Source organism: Hyla sarda, chromosome 10 (assembly GCF_029499605.1).
Source record: "Hyla sarda isolate aHylSar1 chromosome 10, aHylSar1.hap1, whole genome shotgun sequence".
In the NCBI taxonomy this organism is placed as follows: Eukaryota; Metazoa; Chordata; class Amphibia; order Anura; family Hylidae; genus Hyla; species Hyla sarda.
In genome coordinates this window covers 30,072,054-30,093,218 of record NC_079198.1, presented here as the reverse complement: position 1 = coordinate 30,093,218, position 21,165 = coordinate 30,072,054, and the positions used below count along the sequence as shown (strand labels likewise).

Genomic DNA, 21,165 nt, shown 5'->3' with positions numbered 1-21,165 from the left:
TATTTTTTTTTGGTAAAATGTGTGAAGTCACTACAAAGTACAATTTGTGACACATAAAACAAGCCCTCATGTAGGCCTGTGGGTAGAAAGGTGAAAGTATGACTATTTGAAGGCGAGGAGAAAAATAAAAAAAAATCCCTACCTCCTTAAGAGTCACCAAAAATTTGTGCAAAAGGCAACATTTTTGTGCAACTCTACACCAAAGGACTACCCTTACAAACCTCTCTATTTCACAGACCCTATTAAACTTCGAGTTAATATTGTCTCTGGTTATAATAACCTTTTTGATATGGGTAAGTGCTGGAGGGCTTTAAAGGGGTACTCCGGTGCTAAGACATCTTATCGCCTCCCATAGGCTTGCATGAGGGGGCGGAGCTGTGACGTCACAATGCTGCTGCCCCGTGATCAGACCCGGAGCCAGTAATCAGACCCGGAGCGAACAAGCTCCGGGGACTGATTGTAACGGGGTGCTGCATGCAAGATCAAGTGGGTCCCCAGCGGCGGGACCCCCGCGATCAGGCATCTTTTCCCTTATCCTTTGAATAGGGGATAAGATGTCTTAGCGCCGGAGTACCCCTTTAAACTGTTACAAAATAAAATAAAAAAGTTTGTCATATACCTGGAATGTATCAATTACAAAAGCCCTAAGCGGACGACACAGAAGCTGAGGTAATACACAGAAGTGTAGTACAGTCCTCTTTCCGGGTGTTTTGTGAGCTGCTCCAAATTATTATACATAGTGCACCTTTTATGATAAATTTGGTGCAAGTGTGTCAAAATCACCATAACCAAAAACAGTGCCAGAAAGCATAAACACAGCGCACACACCGATAAATCCCCCAGTGTGTGTATTCGGGTGTCAGCCAAGCAGTGCTGCAGCAGCTTCATTGTGGTCATGTGGGCTGCATTTGTCTTCTTAGGTTAGGGTCAGAAGAGACAATTAGGCTGTGTTCCCATGATGAGGCAGATTAGTGATACCACAACTAAATATTGCATGTGGTTTTTGGCACAAATTACCCAAATTTCTGGAAAAATTGCTAGTTTTACAGGAATTATGCAAATCTCAGTAAAATGCAAAATCTTTACCACTATTTCTTTAATATGTAGTAATTGCATGTGGTACCGCTAATTGTCCTTAACGTGTGTACACAGCCTTATGGAATGTCCACACTGCGGAATTTCCATGTGGAATTCTGCTGGAAATCCACCTTAATTTACTGGCCCTCATTTACTATTGCAAACCCGACATGTTTTGTCAGGACGTGCGCCATTTTCTGGTGCATTGCGCTTGAAATTCTGTCTGCCCCTGATTTTGCGCTTGAAATTGCGCCTGAAATGAAAAAACCCAACTGATTCTCCATTTTGCTAAGAAAACCTGAAAAAGGGGCGTGGCCGTCAGGAAAAGGTGGCATGGTAACAGAAAAGGGGCGTTTTCCCGACATTTTCACAAAGTCCCAACATATTTACTAAAGTTTCCACAGAAAATGTGGTGGATTTCAGCTGAGGAAAACCCGACAGATCAGAGCGTGTGTAAAAAAAAAAAAAAAAGCAAAGTGTAGGGAAAGTGGAATGGGAATTAAAGCCCACAAAGAAACCTACACTACAATCAAGGGCCACTGTCTATTGATTTAAATGGGATTCCACAGTCCCATTCAAGCAGAGGCCCTTATTTACTAAGTGTTGTGTAGACAAGGCTGGACTGGGGATAAAAACCAGCCCTGGAAATAACTGCATACCAGCCCCACTGGTCAAAGGCTGCAGGCGCTACATAGATGACAGAAGCCTGGTAAATCAAATACCAGGTTTTTACTAGACAGGTTCTATGTACTATAGCCTGTGAGGGAAGGCTGGCATTTGATTTGTCAGGCTTCCATTCTATAATGTTGTGGCTACAGTCTGCACACTTTAGCACATAAAAGTAGTTGTAGCTGCTGGGCACAGCAGAGGCGGCTCTAGACTTTGTAAAACCTTAAGCGAACATGAGGCACCACATACTTTTCTGCAGACTTTACATAGTGATCCGATCGGATGTGAGATGGTTGCGCTGTCCCTGCAGCACCAATTACTGACCAACTCCTGTTTACCGAGACCAATATTACCAATAATACTAGTATACTGTTACTAACCAAATCTATTATCCCTGTACTGTGACATCACTGTGTGTATTATCCCTGTACTGTGACATCACTGTATGCATTATCCCTGTACTGTGACATCACTGTGTGTATTATCCCTGTACTGTGACATCACTGTGTGTATTATCCCTGTACTGTGACATCACTGTGTGTATTATCCCTGTACTGTGACATCACTGTGTGTATTATCCCTGTACTGTGACATCACTGTATGCATTATCCCTGTACTGTGACATCACTGTGTGTATTATCCCTGTACTGTGACATCACTGTGTGTATTATCCCTGTACTGTGACATCACTGTGTGTATTATCCCTGTACTGTGACATCACTGTGTGTATTATCCCTATACTGTGACATCACTGTGTGTATTATCCCTGTACTGTTACTAACCAAATCTATTATCCCTGTACTGTGACATCACTGTATGTATTATCCCTGTACTGTGACATCACTGTATGTATTATCCCTATACTGTGACATCACTGTGTATTATCCCTATACTGTGACATCACTGTGTGTATTATCCCTATACTGTGACATCACTGTGTGTATTATCCCTGTACTGTGACATCACTGTGTATATTATCCCTGTACTGTGACATCACTGTGTATATTATCCCTGTACTGTGACATCACTGTGTATATTATCCCTGTACTGTGACATCACTGTGTATTATCCCTGTTCTGTGACATCACTGTGTGTATTTTCCCTGTACTGTGACATCAATGTGTGTACTGTTCCTGTACTGTGACATCACTGTGTATATTATCCCTGTACTGTGACATCACTGTGTGTATTGTTCCTGTACTGTGACATCACTGTGTATATTATCCTTGTACTGTGACATCACTGTGACTTGTATTATCCCTGTACTGTGACATCACTGTGTGTATTATCCTTGTACTGTGTATAATAAAGGGACTATCTGGCGGGATGGTTTTGTTTTTAGAACTATGCCCATACCTTGTAAATAAAAAATAAAAAAAATAAATGAATAAATTCTATATATAAAATAAACCTGTGCTCATCTCCAGCCCTCCCGCCATGCCTCCGTTGTCTTGTTCTGGTTACCAGGTGCAATCCTTTTCCTGATAGAAAGTGTGACACCTGAGCCTGGAGTGATGTTGGGGCCCAGTGTGTCATACTACCGCTAGTCCACAGCGATGTCCTACCTCAGTAGTACAGCACACTGGGCCCCAACATCACTCCAGGCTCAGGTGTCACACTTTCTATCAGGAAAAGGATTGCACCTGGTAACCAGAACAAGACAACGGAGGCATGGCGGGAGGGCTGGAGATGAGCACAGGTTTATTTTTTATTTATTATGTACAAGGTACAGGCATAGTTCTGAAAACCATACCCTCCCGCTGGATAACCCCTTTATCCCTGTACTGTGCATATTATCCCTGTACTGTGATGTCACTGTGCATTTATGCAAAGTGACCTCACAGTACAGGGTTAATACACATTGACATCACAGCACAGGGTTAATACACACATTGACATCACAGCACAGGGTTAATACACACATTGACAAACCTGCTTCTGCCCTAATCCCCTGCAGCCGCAGTTCTGATTGTCCCTGCTGCTTAATGCTACATCTGTTTTTGACCCTGAAGGAAATGCCTACTCAGCCAACCACTTGCTAAGGCGGGTCACTGCTGCCCCCCCCCCCCCCCCCCCCCAGTGATTGGCTGAGCTGGCATTATCTGCAGGGTCAACACATCAGAGGATATGGTGAGCAGCGGGGACCTGGTGCCATTGGAATAACAGCTGATTTGTTTTCTGATCGTGTTTGCCCAGAATCACATCAGATTCTCTTCTTTCTTTTCTTTTTTTTTTTTGATCAGGAAACAATGGAACGTATATTGTCCCAGACAGGTTTAATGTACCACAGTGCAGAACCATGTTTGGAGAACATCCACCCACTGAGCTATATTTTTTTCAAGTTGGACCGGATCTAGTCAATCAAAATGGCAACCAGATTATAAGAATAATGCCTGGGACTTCTTATCTGTAAGTGAGATGTAATGGCCTTGTTAATCCTTTCATGAGCAGTGAGAGTTTCTTGCTTGTTCACTCCTTTATACCAATAAAGGGGTCACTATACCATTGCTAGGCTACCAGAAAACTGTATCTATATAATTAAACTAGGGTCATACACAAAGTTGAGGGGTCCATACTAAATGCCCTTTTTTGACTCACACTCTTGCTAACATTGTGCAGAGGGAATACCTGGTCAACAAGGGGGTATTTCATCTCAAGTTGGGACGTTTTTCTAGGAGATGCCATCACTTAATGGTGGTTGACACCCCCCCCCCCCCCCCCCACAATTCTGAGAAAGAGGAGTCTGTGCTTTACTTTTTGTTCTTTACCTGCAGAGTGGCGCCGGCTGAGGTACCACTGTGGTGTGATTGGGGCTGCAGCTTCTTTTCTCAAGGTCTGTGGGGGGATCCCAAAGGCTGGACTACACACAGCAGAATGAAATGGGATTCTGATGCACTGTGGACGATGCAGAATTCTGCGGCAGATGTTTCATATTAAACTTTACATATATAATTCTAGAGTAGGGAGGAGATAGGATAATTTGTCCACTATTTATACCTAGTACAACTGGAGATTAGCTGAGTTTTTGTACGAGTGAGTGAGGCAGAGATGATTACTTACTAGCTGCTTCCCTTAAGTATTTAAACCTAGTTAGGCCATTGTAACCCAGGGCCACTTGACACCAATGGCCTCCACATCACAGTAAAGTCCATCCTAAAGTTTGTACCTTATTCCAGCATTACAGAAAAGGCATACATTTTTCTCAGTTAATCTGCAGAGACAAGAAAGGAACAAGCGCTCTAGAGCTATTAGTCTAGGACCCATATGGAGGCGTCCAGTCAGGCCCAGGGACTTGTAGCTGAAAAGCTTAACCTCATAATCATAACCATAGGGCCACACAATGTGAGCAAGGGTGCAAAACCCTTGTGAGCCAACCAGAGATATTTACACGCCACCTTAGGGCAGAAACATCCATAAACATTAGAGGACTAATGACGCTCAACAGCAGAACCACTCTTTAACACTGGTAATCCTTTCAGCACCAACAAAAGTGGGAGTTGGGCACCCCGAACTACATAAGCTAGACACAGTACTAGAGTGTTGCCACCCCCATCACATCAATGCAGCCCCTCACCCTTTGACAACTGGGTTCACTGTGCCATTTTAGCAATCCATGACTCTTCCCACTTTTGGACTTGTGAACCTTGTCCCACTACCATGTCCTTCCCAGGTTACCACACAATAGTGCAGGGGACTGTGATCAAAATGTGTTAAACTTATTTCCCTATGTACTGCTACTCCCACTATATCAATAAAAATCCAAATATGTAAATGAAGGTCTTTGGCGTACTCATGGTGTTCCCTAGCCCTGAGGTGCACTGGTTCTTCGTCTCGAATACATGCCCCATAATAAATTATTCTAAATTCCCCTTTTCTTCACTTAGCCACTACCTTCTGGGTTTCTGCATGGTTATAGTGAGGGCAGGCAATACTAGAAATCTGAGCGCGCACACGCTGGATTACGACTAGATGCAGAATGGGGGCAATTTTATTCGGGGGCACTTAAAAGAAATCAGCTGGGAAGGAGAACCAGAGCATCTTAGGGCTAGGGAACACCCTCATTTACAGTGGGGGGGGGGGGAAGTATTTATTCAGCCACCAATTGTGCAAGTTCTCACACTTAAAGATGAGAGGCCTGTAATTTTCGTCATAGGGATACCTCAACTATGAGACACAGAATGAGAAAACAAATCCCATAAAATCACTCTCTGATTTTTAACCCCTTAGGGACTCAGCTCAATTTCACCTTAAGGACTCGGCCCTTTTTTGCAATTCTGACCACGGTCACTTTATGTATTAATAACTCTGAGATTATTTTACCTTTTTTTTTTTTTTTTTTTTTTTTTTTGTGACATATTCTACTTTAACATAGTGGTACATTTTCGTCGTTATTTGTATCCTTTCTTGGTGAAAAATCACAAAATGTTATGAAAACTTTGAAAATTTAGCATTTTTCTAACTTTGAAAGTCTCTGCTTGTAAGGAAAATGGATATTCCAAATTATATATTGATTTGTGGTGTCCTGGCACCGGATTGCATCTGTTGCCTTTTGGTGAGGTCCCCAAAGTCAGAGTCCCTAGGTGTAGGTGAGGTCTTCATCCTTAATTAGCCCCTTGTCACCCCTTTTGTAATTAAAATGATTTAAATTTAATGTGTATATATTTGTATAGTAAGTGTACTTGCCTAGTTAGTGTCACAGGACCTGCGGGTCACGTGATGCGTTCCAAAGACTCCATGGTTTCTGTGTATAGGACCTTTGGAGGAAGTCAGGTGTTCACCCATCAGGCTATGTAACGGTGAGTGACAGCTGACCATGGACCAATCCAAAAGGGCCCCGCCCCTGCCCATATAAGGGCACGGCGGCCCTGTCTCGCTCTCTTGTTCCTGGGCTGTTGACAGGGAAGGATCTGCGCTGCTGTCATCAGTGAGTTTAGGCCCGAGCCTTGCGGCGACGGCTGGTCTTTACTAAACTGTGAGTGTAATCAATCCCTCTGCAAGATCACCGGACCATATCTAACCCCTAAATCCGGACGGATCTTCGCAAATTACCCTAAATTCTTAGACTTATATACAAAGTCAAGGTCTGCAACAACTGTCAGTCACTGAGTTATACGGAGACTGTGTTAATGAGACTGTTCCTGTTCATTGGATGTACCGCAAGTCTTTAAATAAAGTTTATCCAAGTTAAAGTTCAACTACCTTGTGGACCTTCAGTCATTATATGCATGCACCTATCGTTACTGGGAAGGGCGGCGATAGGCCGGAGAATTACCTCAGCATACTAGCCCTCAGCCTGGTGTCATGAGTGATAGGGTTAACCTTAACCCTCCGATATACTGAAGCAACACCCTGACTACACTACCCCTACCCCAGAGGCCTACCACAGATTCAAAAATACAATATGTCTACTTTATGTTGGCAACTTGGCATCCTAAAGTTGACATGCTTTTACTTTTTGAAGACTTTAGAAGGCTTCAAAGTATAGCAGGAATTTTCAAAATTTTCATGAAAATTTCAAAATTCGAATTTTTTCAGGGACCAGTTAAGTTTGAAGTGGATTTGAGGGGCCTTTCTGTGAGAAATACCCTATAAATGGCCCCATTATAGAAACTAAACCCCTCAAAGTATTCAAAATGACATTCAGAAAGTTTAACCCTTTAGTTTTTCACAAGAATAGCAGCAAAGTGGAGAAGAAAAATCAAAATCTGCTTTTTTTTTTACACTAACATGTTCTTGTAGCCCCATTTTTTTCATATTTAAAAGTGGTATAAGGAGAGAAAGACCCCCCCCCCCCCCCCAAAAAAAAAAAATTTTTAGCCCAATTTTTCTCAAGTATGGAAATACCTCATGTGTTGACATAAAGTGCTTTGCAGGCTATGGGATTTTTGAAAATTAATTTTGCTGGCATGGTTTTTTGGGGGCCATGTTGCATTTAGGAAGCTCCCATGGTGCTAGAACAGCAAAAAAGCCCCCACATGGCATACTATTTTGGAAACTATACCCTTCAAGGAGCCTTAACACCTCACAGGTGTTCGATTTTGCGTTGAAGTTGGACGCGAAAATGGAAAATTGGATTAACACTAAAATGATGGTGTTACCCCAGATTTTTCACAAGGAGTAATAGGAGAAAATGAACCCCAAAATTTAAAGCCCAATTTCTCCTGATTAAGAAAACTCCCCATATGTGGACGTTAAGTGCTCTGCTGGCACACAACAGGTCTCAGAACAGAAGGAGTGCCATTGGACTTTTGTAGAGAGAATTTTGCTGAAATTGAAGTTGGGGGCCATGTGCATTTACAAACCTCCCATGGTGCCAGAACAGCAGAACCCCCCCCCCCCACATGTGACACCATTTTGAAAACTACACCCCACCAGGAAAATAACAAGGGATACAGTGAGTATTTACACCTCACCTTACAGTGGGCCGTAAATGTGAAAAAATTTGATTTTTCGCACTATATTGATAGTGTTAACCCAAAAGGTTCATTTTCACATGGGGTAATAGGGCAAAAGGCCCCCAAAATTTATAGTGCAACTTCGTCTAAGAAAGAAAATACTCCATATGTGGATGAAAAGTGCTCTGCGGGCGCACTGCAATGCTCAGAATAGAGGGAGCGCCATTGGGCTTTTGGCATGAAAATTTTTTTCTTTTTGCAATTGAAGTTGGGGGCCATGTGCATTTACATAGCCCCCATTGTGCAAGAACAGCAGTAACCCCATAAGTGACACCATTTTAGAAACTACACCCTTCAAGGTACGTAACAAGGGTTATAGTGAGTACTTACCTCACATGTTTTTTGAACAGTGGGCCGTAAAAATGAAAGAATTGATTTTTAACACTGAATTGTTGGTACTCACTTGGTTGGGATGTATTGCCATAAACTGAGTCTCCCCTTAAAGCTGATGAGACTCATCGATAGTGGCCTCCCTTCCAGGGACATAGGCCTCCTAAAATTTTGCCCCAAAGGGATTGATGACCGGCCTGATTTTATACAGGCGGTCATACGCGGGATCAGTTCAGGGGGGACATGGCGCATTATCAGCATAATGCAAACATTTCCGAATGGCCTTGAATCAGGGACAGGTCATGGCCATACTGTAGGGTGGAGTCTGGTAGAGGACGTCCCCACTCCAGTTTGTAACTAGGCCTATATGGAGCATGATGCCCCAAAAGGTCATCATTTCGGCTGCACTGACTGGGAACCAGCCACTGGGCCTATCTAAAAAGGATCCTGGGTTTGTGGTGATAAACTGTTGGGCTTACAGGCTCATCTAGTCAACCATCAGCTTAAGCAGGGGGACATGTCTGGCACTGCATGATTTGAGTCCCTGGTGGCGTAGTGTGTTACTGATGGTAGCCTTTGTTACTTTGGTCCCAGCTATCTGCAGAATATTCACTAGGTCCCCCCGTGTGGTTCTGGGATTTTTGCTCTCTGTTCTTGTAATCATTTTTATACCACGGGGTGAGATCTTGTAGGGAGTCCCAGATTGAGGGACATTATCAGTGGTCTTGTATGTCTTTCATTTTCTAATAATTGCTCCCACAGTTGATTTCTTTGCACCAAGCTGCTTGCCTAAATTTACCAATTTATTAGAAATCCTACAATGTGATTTCCTGTATTCTTTCCCCCATTCTGTCTCGCATAGTTGAGGTATACCTATGATTAAAATTGCTTCTCATCTTTTTAAGTGGGAGAACTTGCACAATTGATGGCTGACTAAATACTTTTCTCCCCCACTGTACATCTAGTGGTCAACTTTCATGGGCCCCGAGTTACAATATTTTCATAATCTAATGATCTTTTCTTGACCATTGAAACTTGAAACCAGACTCAACATACAATGCTACGGACAGTCCAGATCTGTACAACATGTCAATGGCAGAAAGAAATGACCAATCAGAATGAGCATTCACTGGTAAAACCCCTGTATAGCTGAAATGTATGCATTGAATTTTTGTCTGGTAGTGCCTCCTACAGTACAGGGAGGTACTACATGTTCTGTACTACTCTTTACCTGTGCTAGGTTTAGCTGCTACTTTTGGACACCAGGTGGGGGTGGCTCCATTTTACTTTTTGGGACACTGTGTTTACTGTACAGGACCCTGGAGAAGCTCTACATAGACAATGATTAATAGCTCCAAGCAGCTCTTTCTTACTTTTATATTTAAGGACTTGCTGTATTAGTTATCTACAAATTTTTACCTATTTTATTATTATTATTATTTTATTTATTTATTATTATTATTATTATTATTATTATTATAATTTTTTTTTTTTTTTTTTTTTTTTGCGGGGATGACCTTTTGGGGTTTCAGAACCAATTACAAGGTTTCCATACAATGGTTGTCCTGTAACCAATTAATATTATAACTTGAGGAACCACTGTAGAAGGATTTTTAGTGATATGTTTGTATTGGCAGCACCTAGGAAAATAAGGTAAACACCATTTTGATTGGAGTCACCTGCACTAGCAGACAGTACCAGCAGGTTAATGCAGGTGCTGCTGACAGATTCCCTTTAAAACCTTACAGTATGTGATCAGCCCATATGTGTGAGTTGACGTCAGTAACTCTCAGCAGGACATTCCCCTTCTGCCACGCAGACTAAAATCTTACCATTATGTTACAATACCATTAAAAGTTTGTTAGACCAATTTGTTGCATCTGTTCATTATGCTCCCTTTTTGTCTGACCGGACTTGCTCTCCTCACCTTTTGATCAGCTTCTTAACCAATACATGTAAAAAATAACTTCACAATTGATTGTTCGTGTTCTAATTTGGCATTTGATTACCCAGCATGCCCATTGATTTTTATCATCTTGATCCTTTAAACCCTTCTTCCCACATATTATAGATCAACCTCATTAGCGTACATGATGCATTCATTTTTTTGTATGTTTGTTCTCACTTTTTTTTTATTTTTATTGTAGGATACGTTTTGTCTTATTTAATGCTAATACACAGATCACTTACACAAACTGGTCACAACCATTCCAGACACGAGGTGAGTGTACAACTACTGTGCCGTATTTCCAGGCTAGAATGAGAATTGTAGTTACGAAGGACTAGCGTTGGGTAAGACCAGAGTAACACTTGTCTATTTGCCTACTATTCATTTATATTTATTTATAATGTAAAATAAATATTTCTCAGGATTCTTAAAGGGAACCAGCCATGTTTAAAATGTGTTTGATCTTCCAGCATCATGTTAAAGAGAAGGAGAAGCTGATTGGTTATATAGTTTTGTGTAAAAATATTCAGTAGAATTTGTAATTTAGTTAAATCTCTTCTGGCCTTAGGAGTCCAGTGGGTGGTTCTGATCACTGACAGCTGTCTCTGTACGTACTTTTACAGGGAAGGCTGTCAATCACTGATAAGACCGCCCACTGGACTCTGAAAGCCATAAACAGCAGCAGTATAATGTAGTACAACTACTAAAAATTTTCCCATAAAACTATATATCGATCTGTTAAGTGCCTCTTGCTCTATAAAATCAGTCTTTAAGATCAAACTGCTTTTTTAACATTGTAGGTTCCCTTCAGAGTTTGTGGTTGACAGAAAATGGATTGGATCCAGCTCCCAGGGAAAAATAGTGAATAAAACTTAACGTTTAATGTTCATGTTAAAAATAATTCGCCATAGAGATGGCAAGTGACATGTCACTCCTAAAACCAAGTGAACGCCGACGCGTTTCGAGCATAAAGCTTAGTCATGACTAAGAGCTTTATGCTCGAAACGCGTCGGCGTTCACTTGGTTTTAGGAGTGACATGTCACTTGCCATCTCTATGGCGAATTATTTTTAACATGAACATTAAACGTTAAGTTTTATTCACTATTTTTCCCTGGGAGCTGGATCCAATCCATTTTCTGTTCTATGTCTACAAGAAGAGGCAGCTCCTCATCCGTGCTTCCAGCATTCACACCTGGATATCCTCCTATTAATTAGACTGTGGTGAGCTGATCTTCCGTTCTTTACCTTCACTTATTTGTGGTTGACAACCTGACTTTATACGTACTATACTGAAGTGTATAATGTTATGTGATAGTAGAGCAATGATTTTATAGGAACATAAAGAAAATACTTAAAGCGTTTCTGTTGTTAGAAACAACTTTTTTCCATTTAATACTTTCTTAAAAACTAAGCACTTTCTAATATACTTCATTAAAAAATCTGATTGCTAAAGATGTGAAAAAAATGGTTTTAAAAAATTGCCACTAGGGGTATCTGTCTTTTTTAATTTTATCCAAGCAATACAAGGTGCTAAACTATTAATTATATGTAAAATGGTTTCTCTTTGGTAATTTTATGAACTTATTTCTTGTGTATTTGCACCATATATATTCACATAGCTGCGTTAGGGTTATAAAAAGCATACACTTTGCTTACAAAGTTGTAAAAATCTTATTTTTGGGAAAAATGCAGGTTTTGTCTTCTGTCCTTGTACCATATAGTTTCACATGGCTGCATCAGTTATATAGAGCATGCATTTAGACAATGTTTTGTAAATGTAAATATTTTTGGGCAGAACTCATGACAGGGGAGGGGGGAGCAGAGGAGCTCATCATGCTCCAGTGGAAACACCAGCCTCTGAGAGAAATGCAAAAGACTAAGAAAGACTGAGCCCAGGAAATAGATGAAAATGTATTTTATATATTAACACATGGTCTTAGGACACATTACTACACTGATTTAAGCATTTTTTTTCTTAATTAGAATTTTCTTACTAATGCCAGTAACTCTTTAAATCTCTTGAAACTGTAATTGTGCATAGCATTCTAAAGAATACTTTGATATGCATCTATTGGATAAGGTGTTAGGCATTACTAGCTGACAATCCCAGCAACAAGGTCACAAATAGTTGGGCTTTATGCAGACCCGACGGAAAAATGTCCATTCTGGAAAGTTTTCAGTGCGTAGCAATAATGTTCTGTGTTTGCATATGGACATACAGTGGGGGGGGAGAGAGAGAAAGTATTTAGTCATTCAACAATTGTGCAAGTTTTCAAGTTCTCAGTGTAGTAATGGTACCTGTTTTTACAACTTGAACCTGTCCACAACCTCAAACAGTCACACTTCAAACTCCACTATGGCCAAGACCAAAGAGCTGTCAAAGGACACCAGAAATAAAATTTTAGACCTTCACCAGGCTGGGAAGACTGAATCTGCAATAGGCAAGCAGCTTGGTGTGACGAACTCAACTGTGGGAGCAATTATTAGAAAATGGAAGACATTAAAGACCACTGATTTCCCTCAATCTGGGGCTCCACAAAAGATCTCACCCCATGGTGTCAAAATGATCCCAAGAACAGTGAGCAAAAATCCCAGAATCACACAGGGGGACCCAGAGAATATCCTGAAGAGAGTTGGGACCAAAGTAACAAAGGCTACCATCAGTAACACACTATGCCGCCAGGAACTCGAATCATGCAGTGCCAGACGTGTCCCCCTGCTTAACCCCTTAACGACGGACGTATATTTCCATCCTCCGCCAGCTACCGCGATATGCCGCGGGGTCACGTAGTGACCCTGCGTCATATCGGGTCGGTCCCGGTGGCTATCAAAGACTGGGACCCGCGGCTAATACAGGACATCACCGATCGCGGTGATGCCCTGCATTAACCCTTCAGATGCGACGATCAAAGCTGACCGCCGCGTCTGAAGTGAAAGTGAAACTATCCCGGCTGCTCAGTCAGGCTGTTCAGGACAGCCGCGGTGAAATCGCGGCGTCCCGAACAGCTAACAGGACACCGGGAGGGCCCTTACCTGCCTCTTCGGTGACCGATCGGCGAATTACTGCTCCGTGCCTGAGATCTAGGCAGGAGCAGTCAAGCACCGATAACACTGATCACAGTGTTACACGCCAGTGATCTGTGTAAAAGATCAGTGTGTGCAGTGTTATAGGTCCCTATGGGAGCTATAACACTGCAAAAATAAAGTTAAAAAAAAGTGTTAATAAAGGTCATTTAATCCCTTCCTTAATAAAAGTTTGAATCACCCACCTTTTCCCATAAAAAAATAAAAGTGTAAATAAAAATAAACATATGTGGTATCGCCGCGCGCGTAAATGTCCGAACTATAAAAATATATCGTTAATTAAACCGCATGGTCAATGGCGTACACGTAAAAAAATGTCCAAAAAAGCATTTTTGGTCACTTTTCATACCATTAAAAAATGAATAAAAAGTTATCAGAGTCCGATCAAAACAAATATGGTACCGATAAAAACTTCAGATCACGGCGCAAAAAATTAGCCCTCATACCGCCCTGTACGTGGAAAAATAAAAAGTTGTAGGGGTCAGAAGAGGACATTTTTAACCCTTTAAGGACCCAGGACGTACGGGGACGTACCTGCACCCTGGGCTTTAAGGACCCAGGACGTCCCTGTACGTCCTGGTGCTTTCCGGTCCCTGCCGCGCCGGGCAGAGATTGGAAGCGGATGCCTGCTGAAATGCTTCAGCAGGCATCCAGGGCAAACGCCGAGGGGGGCCATGTAGGCCCCCATGTCGGCGATTGTCGCAAATCGCGAGGGAAATCGCCCCTGGGACCCCGGTTTTGCATGATCCCGGTTGTCACAGACAGCCAGGACCATGCTGAAGTATAGGAGCGAGGTGGCAAGCCTGCCACCTCCTCCTATCCCCTGTGATTCCTCGGTTAGCTAACCGACCAATCGCAGGGGGGGGGGGAGGGGCGGTTACTTCCTCCCTCCCTGCACGACCCCTGGAAGTCCGGAGAGAACGGGAGGGAGACCGGAGGACGCGACGGAGTGCTGGGGCCCGGCCCCGGTACTTACCTCGTCCCTGAAGACCCAGATCCCGGCAGCGGAGACGACGGCGGTGGCGACAGGTGAGTGGATCTTCGGCGGCGTTGCAGGACATTTGCAGCAGTCCAGACCGCCGTAAAGCGATCTGGACTGCTCCATCTGGTCCCCTTACACTACAACTCCATGCATGCCCAGACAGCCCTTGGCGTCTGGGCATGCTGGGTGTTGCAGTTTTGCAACATCTGGAGGTCCACAGTTTGGAGACCACTGTGCCCTTCCAGATGTTGCAAAACTACACATCCTCAGCATGCCCTTACTGTCCAGGCATGCTGGGAGTTGTAGTTCTGTAACATCTGGCCCTTCAGATGTTTCAGAACTACAACTCCCAGCATGCCTGGACAGTTTTGGCATACTGGGAGTTGTAGTTTTGCAAGGGCACATGTTGGGAACCACTGTTTTAGTGGTCTGCAAACTGTAGTCCTCCAGATGTTGCAAAACTACAACTCAAAGCATGCTGGGAGTTGTAGTTCGGCAACATCTGGCTCTAAAGATGATGCTGAACTACAACTTCCAACATGCCTGAGAATGTTTGGAGTAGTGGTTTTGCAACAACTGGAGGCACACTGGTTGGGAAACATTGTCTGTTTCCTGACTCAGTGTTTCCCAACCCGTGTGCCTCCAGCTGTTGCAAAACTATAACTACCAGCATGCACTGATAGACTGTGCATGCTGGGAGTTGTAGTTTTACAACAGCTGCAGGTCCCCCCCCCCCCCTGTGAATGTACAGCGTACATTCACATGAGCAGGGGGCTTACAGTGAGTATCAGGCTGCAAGTTTGCGATGCAGCAAATTTTGCGCGGCAGCTCAAACTCGCAGCGGGAAACTCGCTGTAATCCCCCGCCCGTTTGACTGTACCCTAAAAACACTACACTACACTAACACAAAATAAAATAAAAAGTAAAAAACACTACCTATACACATACTCCTACACAGCCCCCCCGTCCCCTCCCCAATAAAAATGAAAAACGTCTGGTACGCCACTGTTTCCAAAATGGAGCCTCCAGCTGTTGCAAAACAACTCCCAGTATTGCCGGACAGCCGTTGACTGTCCAAGCATGCTGAGAGTTTTGAAACAGCTGGAGGCACCCTGTTTGGGAATCACTGGTGTAGAATACCCCTTTGTCCACCCCTATGCAAATCCCTAATTCAGGCCTCAAATGCTCATGGCGCTCTCTCGCTTTGGTGCCCTATCGTATTTCAAGGCAACAGTTTAGGGCCACATATGGGGTATCGCCATACTCGGGAGAAATTGCCTAACAAATTTTGGGGGGCTTTTTCTCCTTTCACCCCTTATGAAAAGGTGAAGTTGGGGTCTACACCAGCATGTTAGTGTAAAAAAATAAAATTTTTACACTAACATACTGGTGTTGCCCTATACTTTTCATTTTGACAAGAGGTAAAAGGGGGGAAAAAAGCATTCCAAAATTTGTAATGCAATTACTTCCGACTACGGAGATACCCCATATGTGGGCGTAAAGTGCTCTGGGGGCGCACAACAAGGCCCAGAAGGGAGAGTGCACCATGTACATTTGAGATGATTTGCACAGGGGTGGCTGATTTGTTACAGCAGTTTTGACAAACGTAAAAAAAAAAAAACCCACATGTGACCCCATTTCAGAAACTACACCCCTCACGGAATGTAATGAGGGGTGCAGTGAGAATTTACACCCCACTGGTGTCTGACAGATCTTTGGAACAGTGGGCTGTGCAAATTAAAAATGTTGTACAGCCCACTGTTCCAAAGATCTGACAGACACCAGTGGAGGGTAAATGCTCACTGTACCCCTTGTTACGTTCCTCAAGGGGTCTAGTTTCCAAAATGGTATGCCATGTGGGAGTTATTTTGCTGTCCTGGCACCATAGGGGCTTCCTAAATGCGACATGCCCCCCGAGCAAAATTTGCTCTCAAAAAGCCAAATATGACTCATTCTCTTCTGAGCATTGTAGCTCGCCCGTAGTGCACTTCAGGTCCACTTATGGGGTACCTCCATACTCAGAAGAGATGGGGTTACAAATTTTGGTGGGTATTTTCTGCTATTAACCCTTGCAAAAATTTAAAATTTGGGGGGGAAACACACATTTTAGTGACATTTTTTTTTTTTACGTATGCAAAAGTCGTGAAACCCCTGTGTGGTATTAAGGCTCACTTTATTCCTTGTTACATTCCTCAAGGGGTCTAGTTTCCAAGATAGTATGCCATGTGTTTTTTTTTTTTTTTTTTTTGGCTGTTCTGGCACCATATTGGCTTCCTAAATTCAACATGCCCTCCAAAAACCATTTCAGAAAAAATTACTCTCCAAAATCCCCTTGTCGCTCCTTCGCTTCTGAGCCCTCTAGTGCACCCGCCGAACACTTTACATAGACACTAAGGTGTCATTTTTACCGCAATATGCACTGCATAGAAACGGAAGCCCCCAAAAGATACAAAATGGCATTTTTTCTTCGATTTTTGTCACACAATGATTTTTTTTTTCCCGTTTCGCCGTGGATTTTTGGGTGAAATGACTAATGTCACTGCAAAGTAGAATTGGTGACATAAAAAAATAAGCCATAATATGGATTTTTGGGTGGAAAATTCAAAGGGTTATGATTTTTAAAAGGTAAGGAGGAAAAAACGAAAATGCAAAAACTGAAAAATCCTGCGTCCTTAAGGGGTTAAGCCTATACATCTCTGGGCCCATCTGAAGTTTGACCAGCAGCAGTGTGTGAAAACCTTGTGAAGACTTACAGAAAACGTTTGATCTCTGCCATTGCCAACAAAGGGTATATCTCAAAGTATTGAAATGAGCTTTTGTTTTTGACTAAATACTTATTTTCTACTATAATTTTTTAATAAATTCTTAAAAAATCAGACAATGTGAAGATTTAATTTTTCTCATTATGTCTCTTATAGTTGAAGTATACCTATGATGAAAATTACTGGCCTCTCATCTATTTAAAGGGGTACTCCAGCGCTAAGACATCTTATCCCCTATCCAAAGGATAGGGGATAAGATGCCTGATCGCGGGGGTCCCACCGCTGGGGACCCCCATGATCTTTCATGCAGCACCCGTTACAATCAGCCCCCGGAGCATGTTCGCTCCGGGTCTGCTGACTGCCAATAACAGGGCCGGAGTATTGTTATGTCACACTCCGCCCCCTCAATGCAAGCCTATGGGAGGGGGCATGACAGCTGTCACTCCCCCTCCCATAGGCTTGCATTTAGGGGGCGGAGCGTGACATCACACGGGGGCGGAGCAGTGACGTCACATTACTGAGGCCCCGTGATCTGCAGTCATCAGACCCGTAGCGAACGTGCTCCATGGGCTGATGGTAACTGGGGTGCTGTGTGAAAGATCATGCATCTTTATCCCCTATCCTTTTGTATAGGGGATAAGATGTCTTAGCACCAGAGTACCCCTTTAAGTGGGAGAACTTGCACAATTGGTGGCTGACTAAATACTTTTTTTTTTCTTCACTGTAGATGGCACTGCTTCTGGAAAAAAAGCAACAATGATTTTCTAGCCTTCACTGTGCCAACAAGCAGCACAAATAACCATTGAAAAGACACACAACAAAAAAAAAAAGTCTATGCCAAAAAGTCTAAGTTTAGAACGCTAACCATTGTAATTCATCTTATTCCTTTTGAGTTTGCCAACTTCCAGTGTCCTACATTTTTTGGACTTGAGATATCTCTGTAGTTATGAATTTTATAATGGATTCATTGCATTGTTCATTGTCAGTTGTTGATCATGTTTTTGCTTGGACTACAGATCTGCCTCCAAATCCGAATGAGATTTCTGCTTCCTTTGAAGGACGCTCTGGAGGAATGGTGGTCATCACTGTGCTGCTCAGTATCTCTATGTTCCTGCTACTGGTTGGCCTTGCTGTCGCTTTTGGTACACCTAAATAGCCCACCTCTAAGTATAAGTTCACATTGGCAATCTAGTTCACACTCTATGCAGAAAATCGGTCACTTATATTTTTTTTTATTAAGTATTAAAAATAAAGTTTCAAAAAGTATTTTTGTTGGCTGTCTACAGTGCCATACGCTTATGAAAAACAAGCAGCAAAAAACTCCAAAGTAAATGTATTATGGCAAAAGCCTAATATATAATATGTGTGTGTGTGTGTGTGTGTGTGTGTATGTATATGTATATATATATATAATATAAATATTTATTCATTAACCCCTTCCCGCTATAGGACGTATGCATACGTCCAATCATCCGACACGTTCGCGCAATTGGACTTAAGCATACGTCATAGCGATCTCCAGCACTGCCGCCAGGAGATCGGCGACGGGACCCTGCTGTCAATCACAGCCCGAGTCCCGTCGCAGCTGCCGGAGCCGCGATCGTGTCTGTCCCGTCAGCATCAACACCATAGATGCTGTGATGGTGTGGACAGGGGGAGCGCTCTCCCCCTGTTCTCAAACAGTGGAAAGAAATCCACTGGGGAGAATTAACGAGGCACAACTACCTGCTCATGCATGTAACCAATAAATAACACTGGATAAAGGGCATGGAATGCATAGCTTAGGGGTGAAAACTCCCAAAAAGTGCAGCAAACATATAGGCATAAACATACATACCAAAAAATGGAATATGCAATGTGGTAGCAGAGCAGGAGTGACGCCACCCCAACGCACTTTTCGGCGAATCCTTCGTCCTGGGGGGTCGCCATGTGCTTATTAAAGTGGACTAGTTTGTAGGAAACCTAACCTGATCTGCTCATGTTATGGGGGGGGGGGATCCTATTGTGTGGGGACCCCATGGGGCCCAGTAAAGGGACCAGTTTTCTTCACTTCCCTGAATTATTATTTTTTTTATACACATTGGGGGAGATTTATCAAAACCTGTCCAGAGGAAAAGTTGCTGAGTTGCCCATAGCAACCAATCAGATCTCTTCTTTCATTTTTGAAAAGGCCTCTGAAGAAAAAAAGAGAAGCGATCTGGTTGCCATGGGCAACTCAGCAACTTTTCCTGTGGACAGGTTTTAAAAAATCTCCCCCATTGACATGTAGATGTAGTATCGCGTAATCACCCTGCAGGCCTTTATTAGGCAGCAGGTCCAATGTTCACAAAGAATTGCACCAGGAAAGGAAATGTATGGCAGGCTTCACAAAGGGTAATATTTCATTCGTGGACAAACCGCCTAAAATGTGCCAGATTTATGTATCAGGATGGTTGATAAATCTGGTGTGTCCGAAGACGGTCTGGTTTATAGTCTATACATGGCCTGACGAAGAATTCCTTTCAAATTCGAAATGCGTTGCCTTTTGTACAAACACTTCATATTAACTCCATCCACAACATATTGTAAATGTGAATACACCCTTAGAGTAGAGTGACACGGCGCTGTTGGCACATCCGCAGCGTGAAATAGGCTGCGGATGCGCCCATGTCACCCTACTTTAAAGGGTGTATTCACACGTACAGTATACTGCTTATATTTTCTGCAGATTTAAAGCTGTGTTTAATAATTTAGATTGCATTGAACACTGCAACTACAAATACTGCACGTGTGCATAAACCCGAAGGGTCAGTTCACGCGTGCGTATTTGTGCTGCTGCAGATTTTGCTGCGAGCAGACACACTGCTGCACTTTGAATCTGCTCGTCTGAATGTACCCGTAGGGTATGTTCACACGTGCATATTTTCTGCTGCAGATTTGCTTTAGCTGATTTTGCGAATTATTGAAGTCAATGGGCAGCAAAATCTGCAGCAGCAAATCTGCAGAAAAAATACGCAAGTGTGAACGCACCCTGCTGCAGATTTTGCTGCCCATTGACTTCAGTGGGTAGCAAAATCTGCTACAGCAAGTCTGCTGCAGACGTGTAGCAGAAAACACGGATGTGTGAACATACCCTAATCGTATGTTATGTTTCCTTGTTGACTTCCACCTAATTTTTCAGAAAAATCACTGTGAAACCCATACATTAACTTTATTTTTTTCAGTCTTCTAGAAGTCTATGGAGAGAAAAATACTTGGAAAATGTATCTAAATCTAAATTTTAAATACACCACTGACATCAAAGAAAGCCACAAAATGCTGCATGTGAAGGCTTTACTATATTTTACTTTTAGATCCTAATATCTGGATGAAGCTTTTAAAGGACACAGTTAAAGAGGTACTCCGGTGAAAAGCTTTTTTATTTTAAATCAACTGGTGGCAGAAAGTTAAACATATTTGTAAATTACTTCTATTAAAAAATCTTCCTGTACTTATTAGCTTCTGAATACTACAGAGGAAATTATTTTCTTTTTGGAATCAGAGAGATGACCTCACGAGCACAGTTCTCTCTGCTGACTTATTATAATAATACTTTAGTTATTGTTGTCCTTAGTGGGATTTGAATCCAAGTCCCCAGCACTGCAAGGCAGCAGTGCTAACCCCTGAGCCCCCATGCTGCCCTTAGTATACATCTGCTATGCATGGTTGCTAAAATGGACAGAGATGTCAGCAGAGAGCACTGTGCTCATGATGTCATCAGTGTTCCAAAAAGAAAGGAATTTCCTCTGTAGCATTCAGCAGCTGATAAGTACTGGAAGAATTAAGATTTTTTTAATAGAAGTAATTTACAAATATGTTTAACTTTCTGCCACCAGTTG

General features: G+C 42.6%; 2 protein-coding genes across 2 annotated transcripts in view; both read left to right on the top strand.

Moving 5' to 3' along the window:
- The first annotated feature begins 3,994 nt into the window (after positions 1-3,994).
- On the top strand, positions 3,995-18,567 carry LOC130294184 (uroplakin-2-like). Its single transcript, XM_056543694.1, has 3 exons — positions 3,995-4,155; positions 10,679-10,752; positions 18,325-18,567. Exons 1-3 carry the CDS (start codon positions 4,046-4,048, stop codon positions 18,462-18,464), a joined length of 324 nt encoding a protein of 107 aa, XP_056399669.1. The 5' UTR covers positions 3,995-4,045; the 3' UTR covers positions 18,465-18,567.
- A 1,021-nt stretch (positions 18,568-19,588) lies between these two features.
- Positions 19,589-21,165, top strand: part of GFY (golgi associated olfactory signaling regulator) — a 34,609-nt gene continuing 33,032 nt past the window's right edge. Inside the window, exon 1 of the mRNA XM_056543415.1 lies at positions 19,589-19,681. Coding sequence (XP_056399390.1) covers positions 19,659-19,681 — 23 coding nt within the window. The 5' untranslated portion in view covers positions 19,589-19,658. The remainder of the gene's footprint in view (positions 19,682-21,165) is intronic.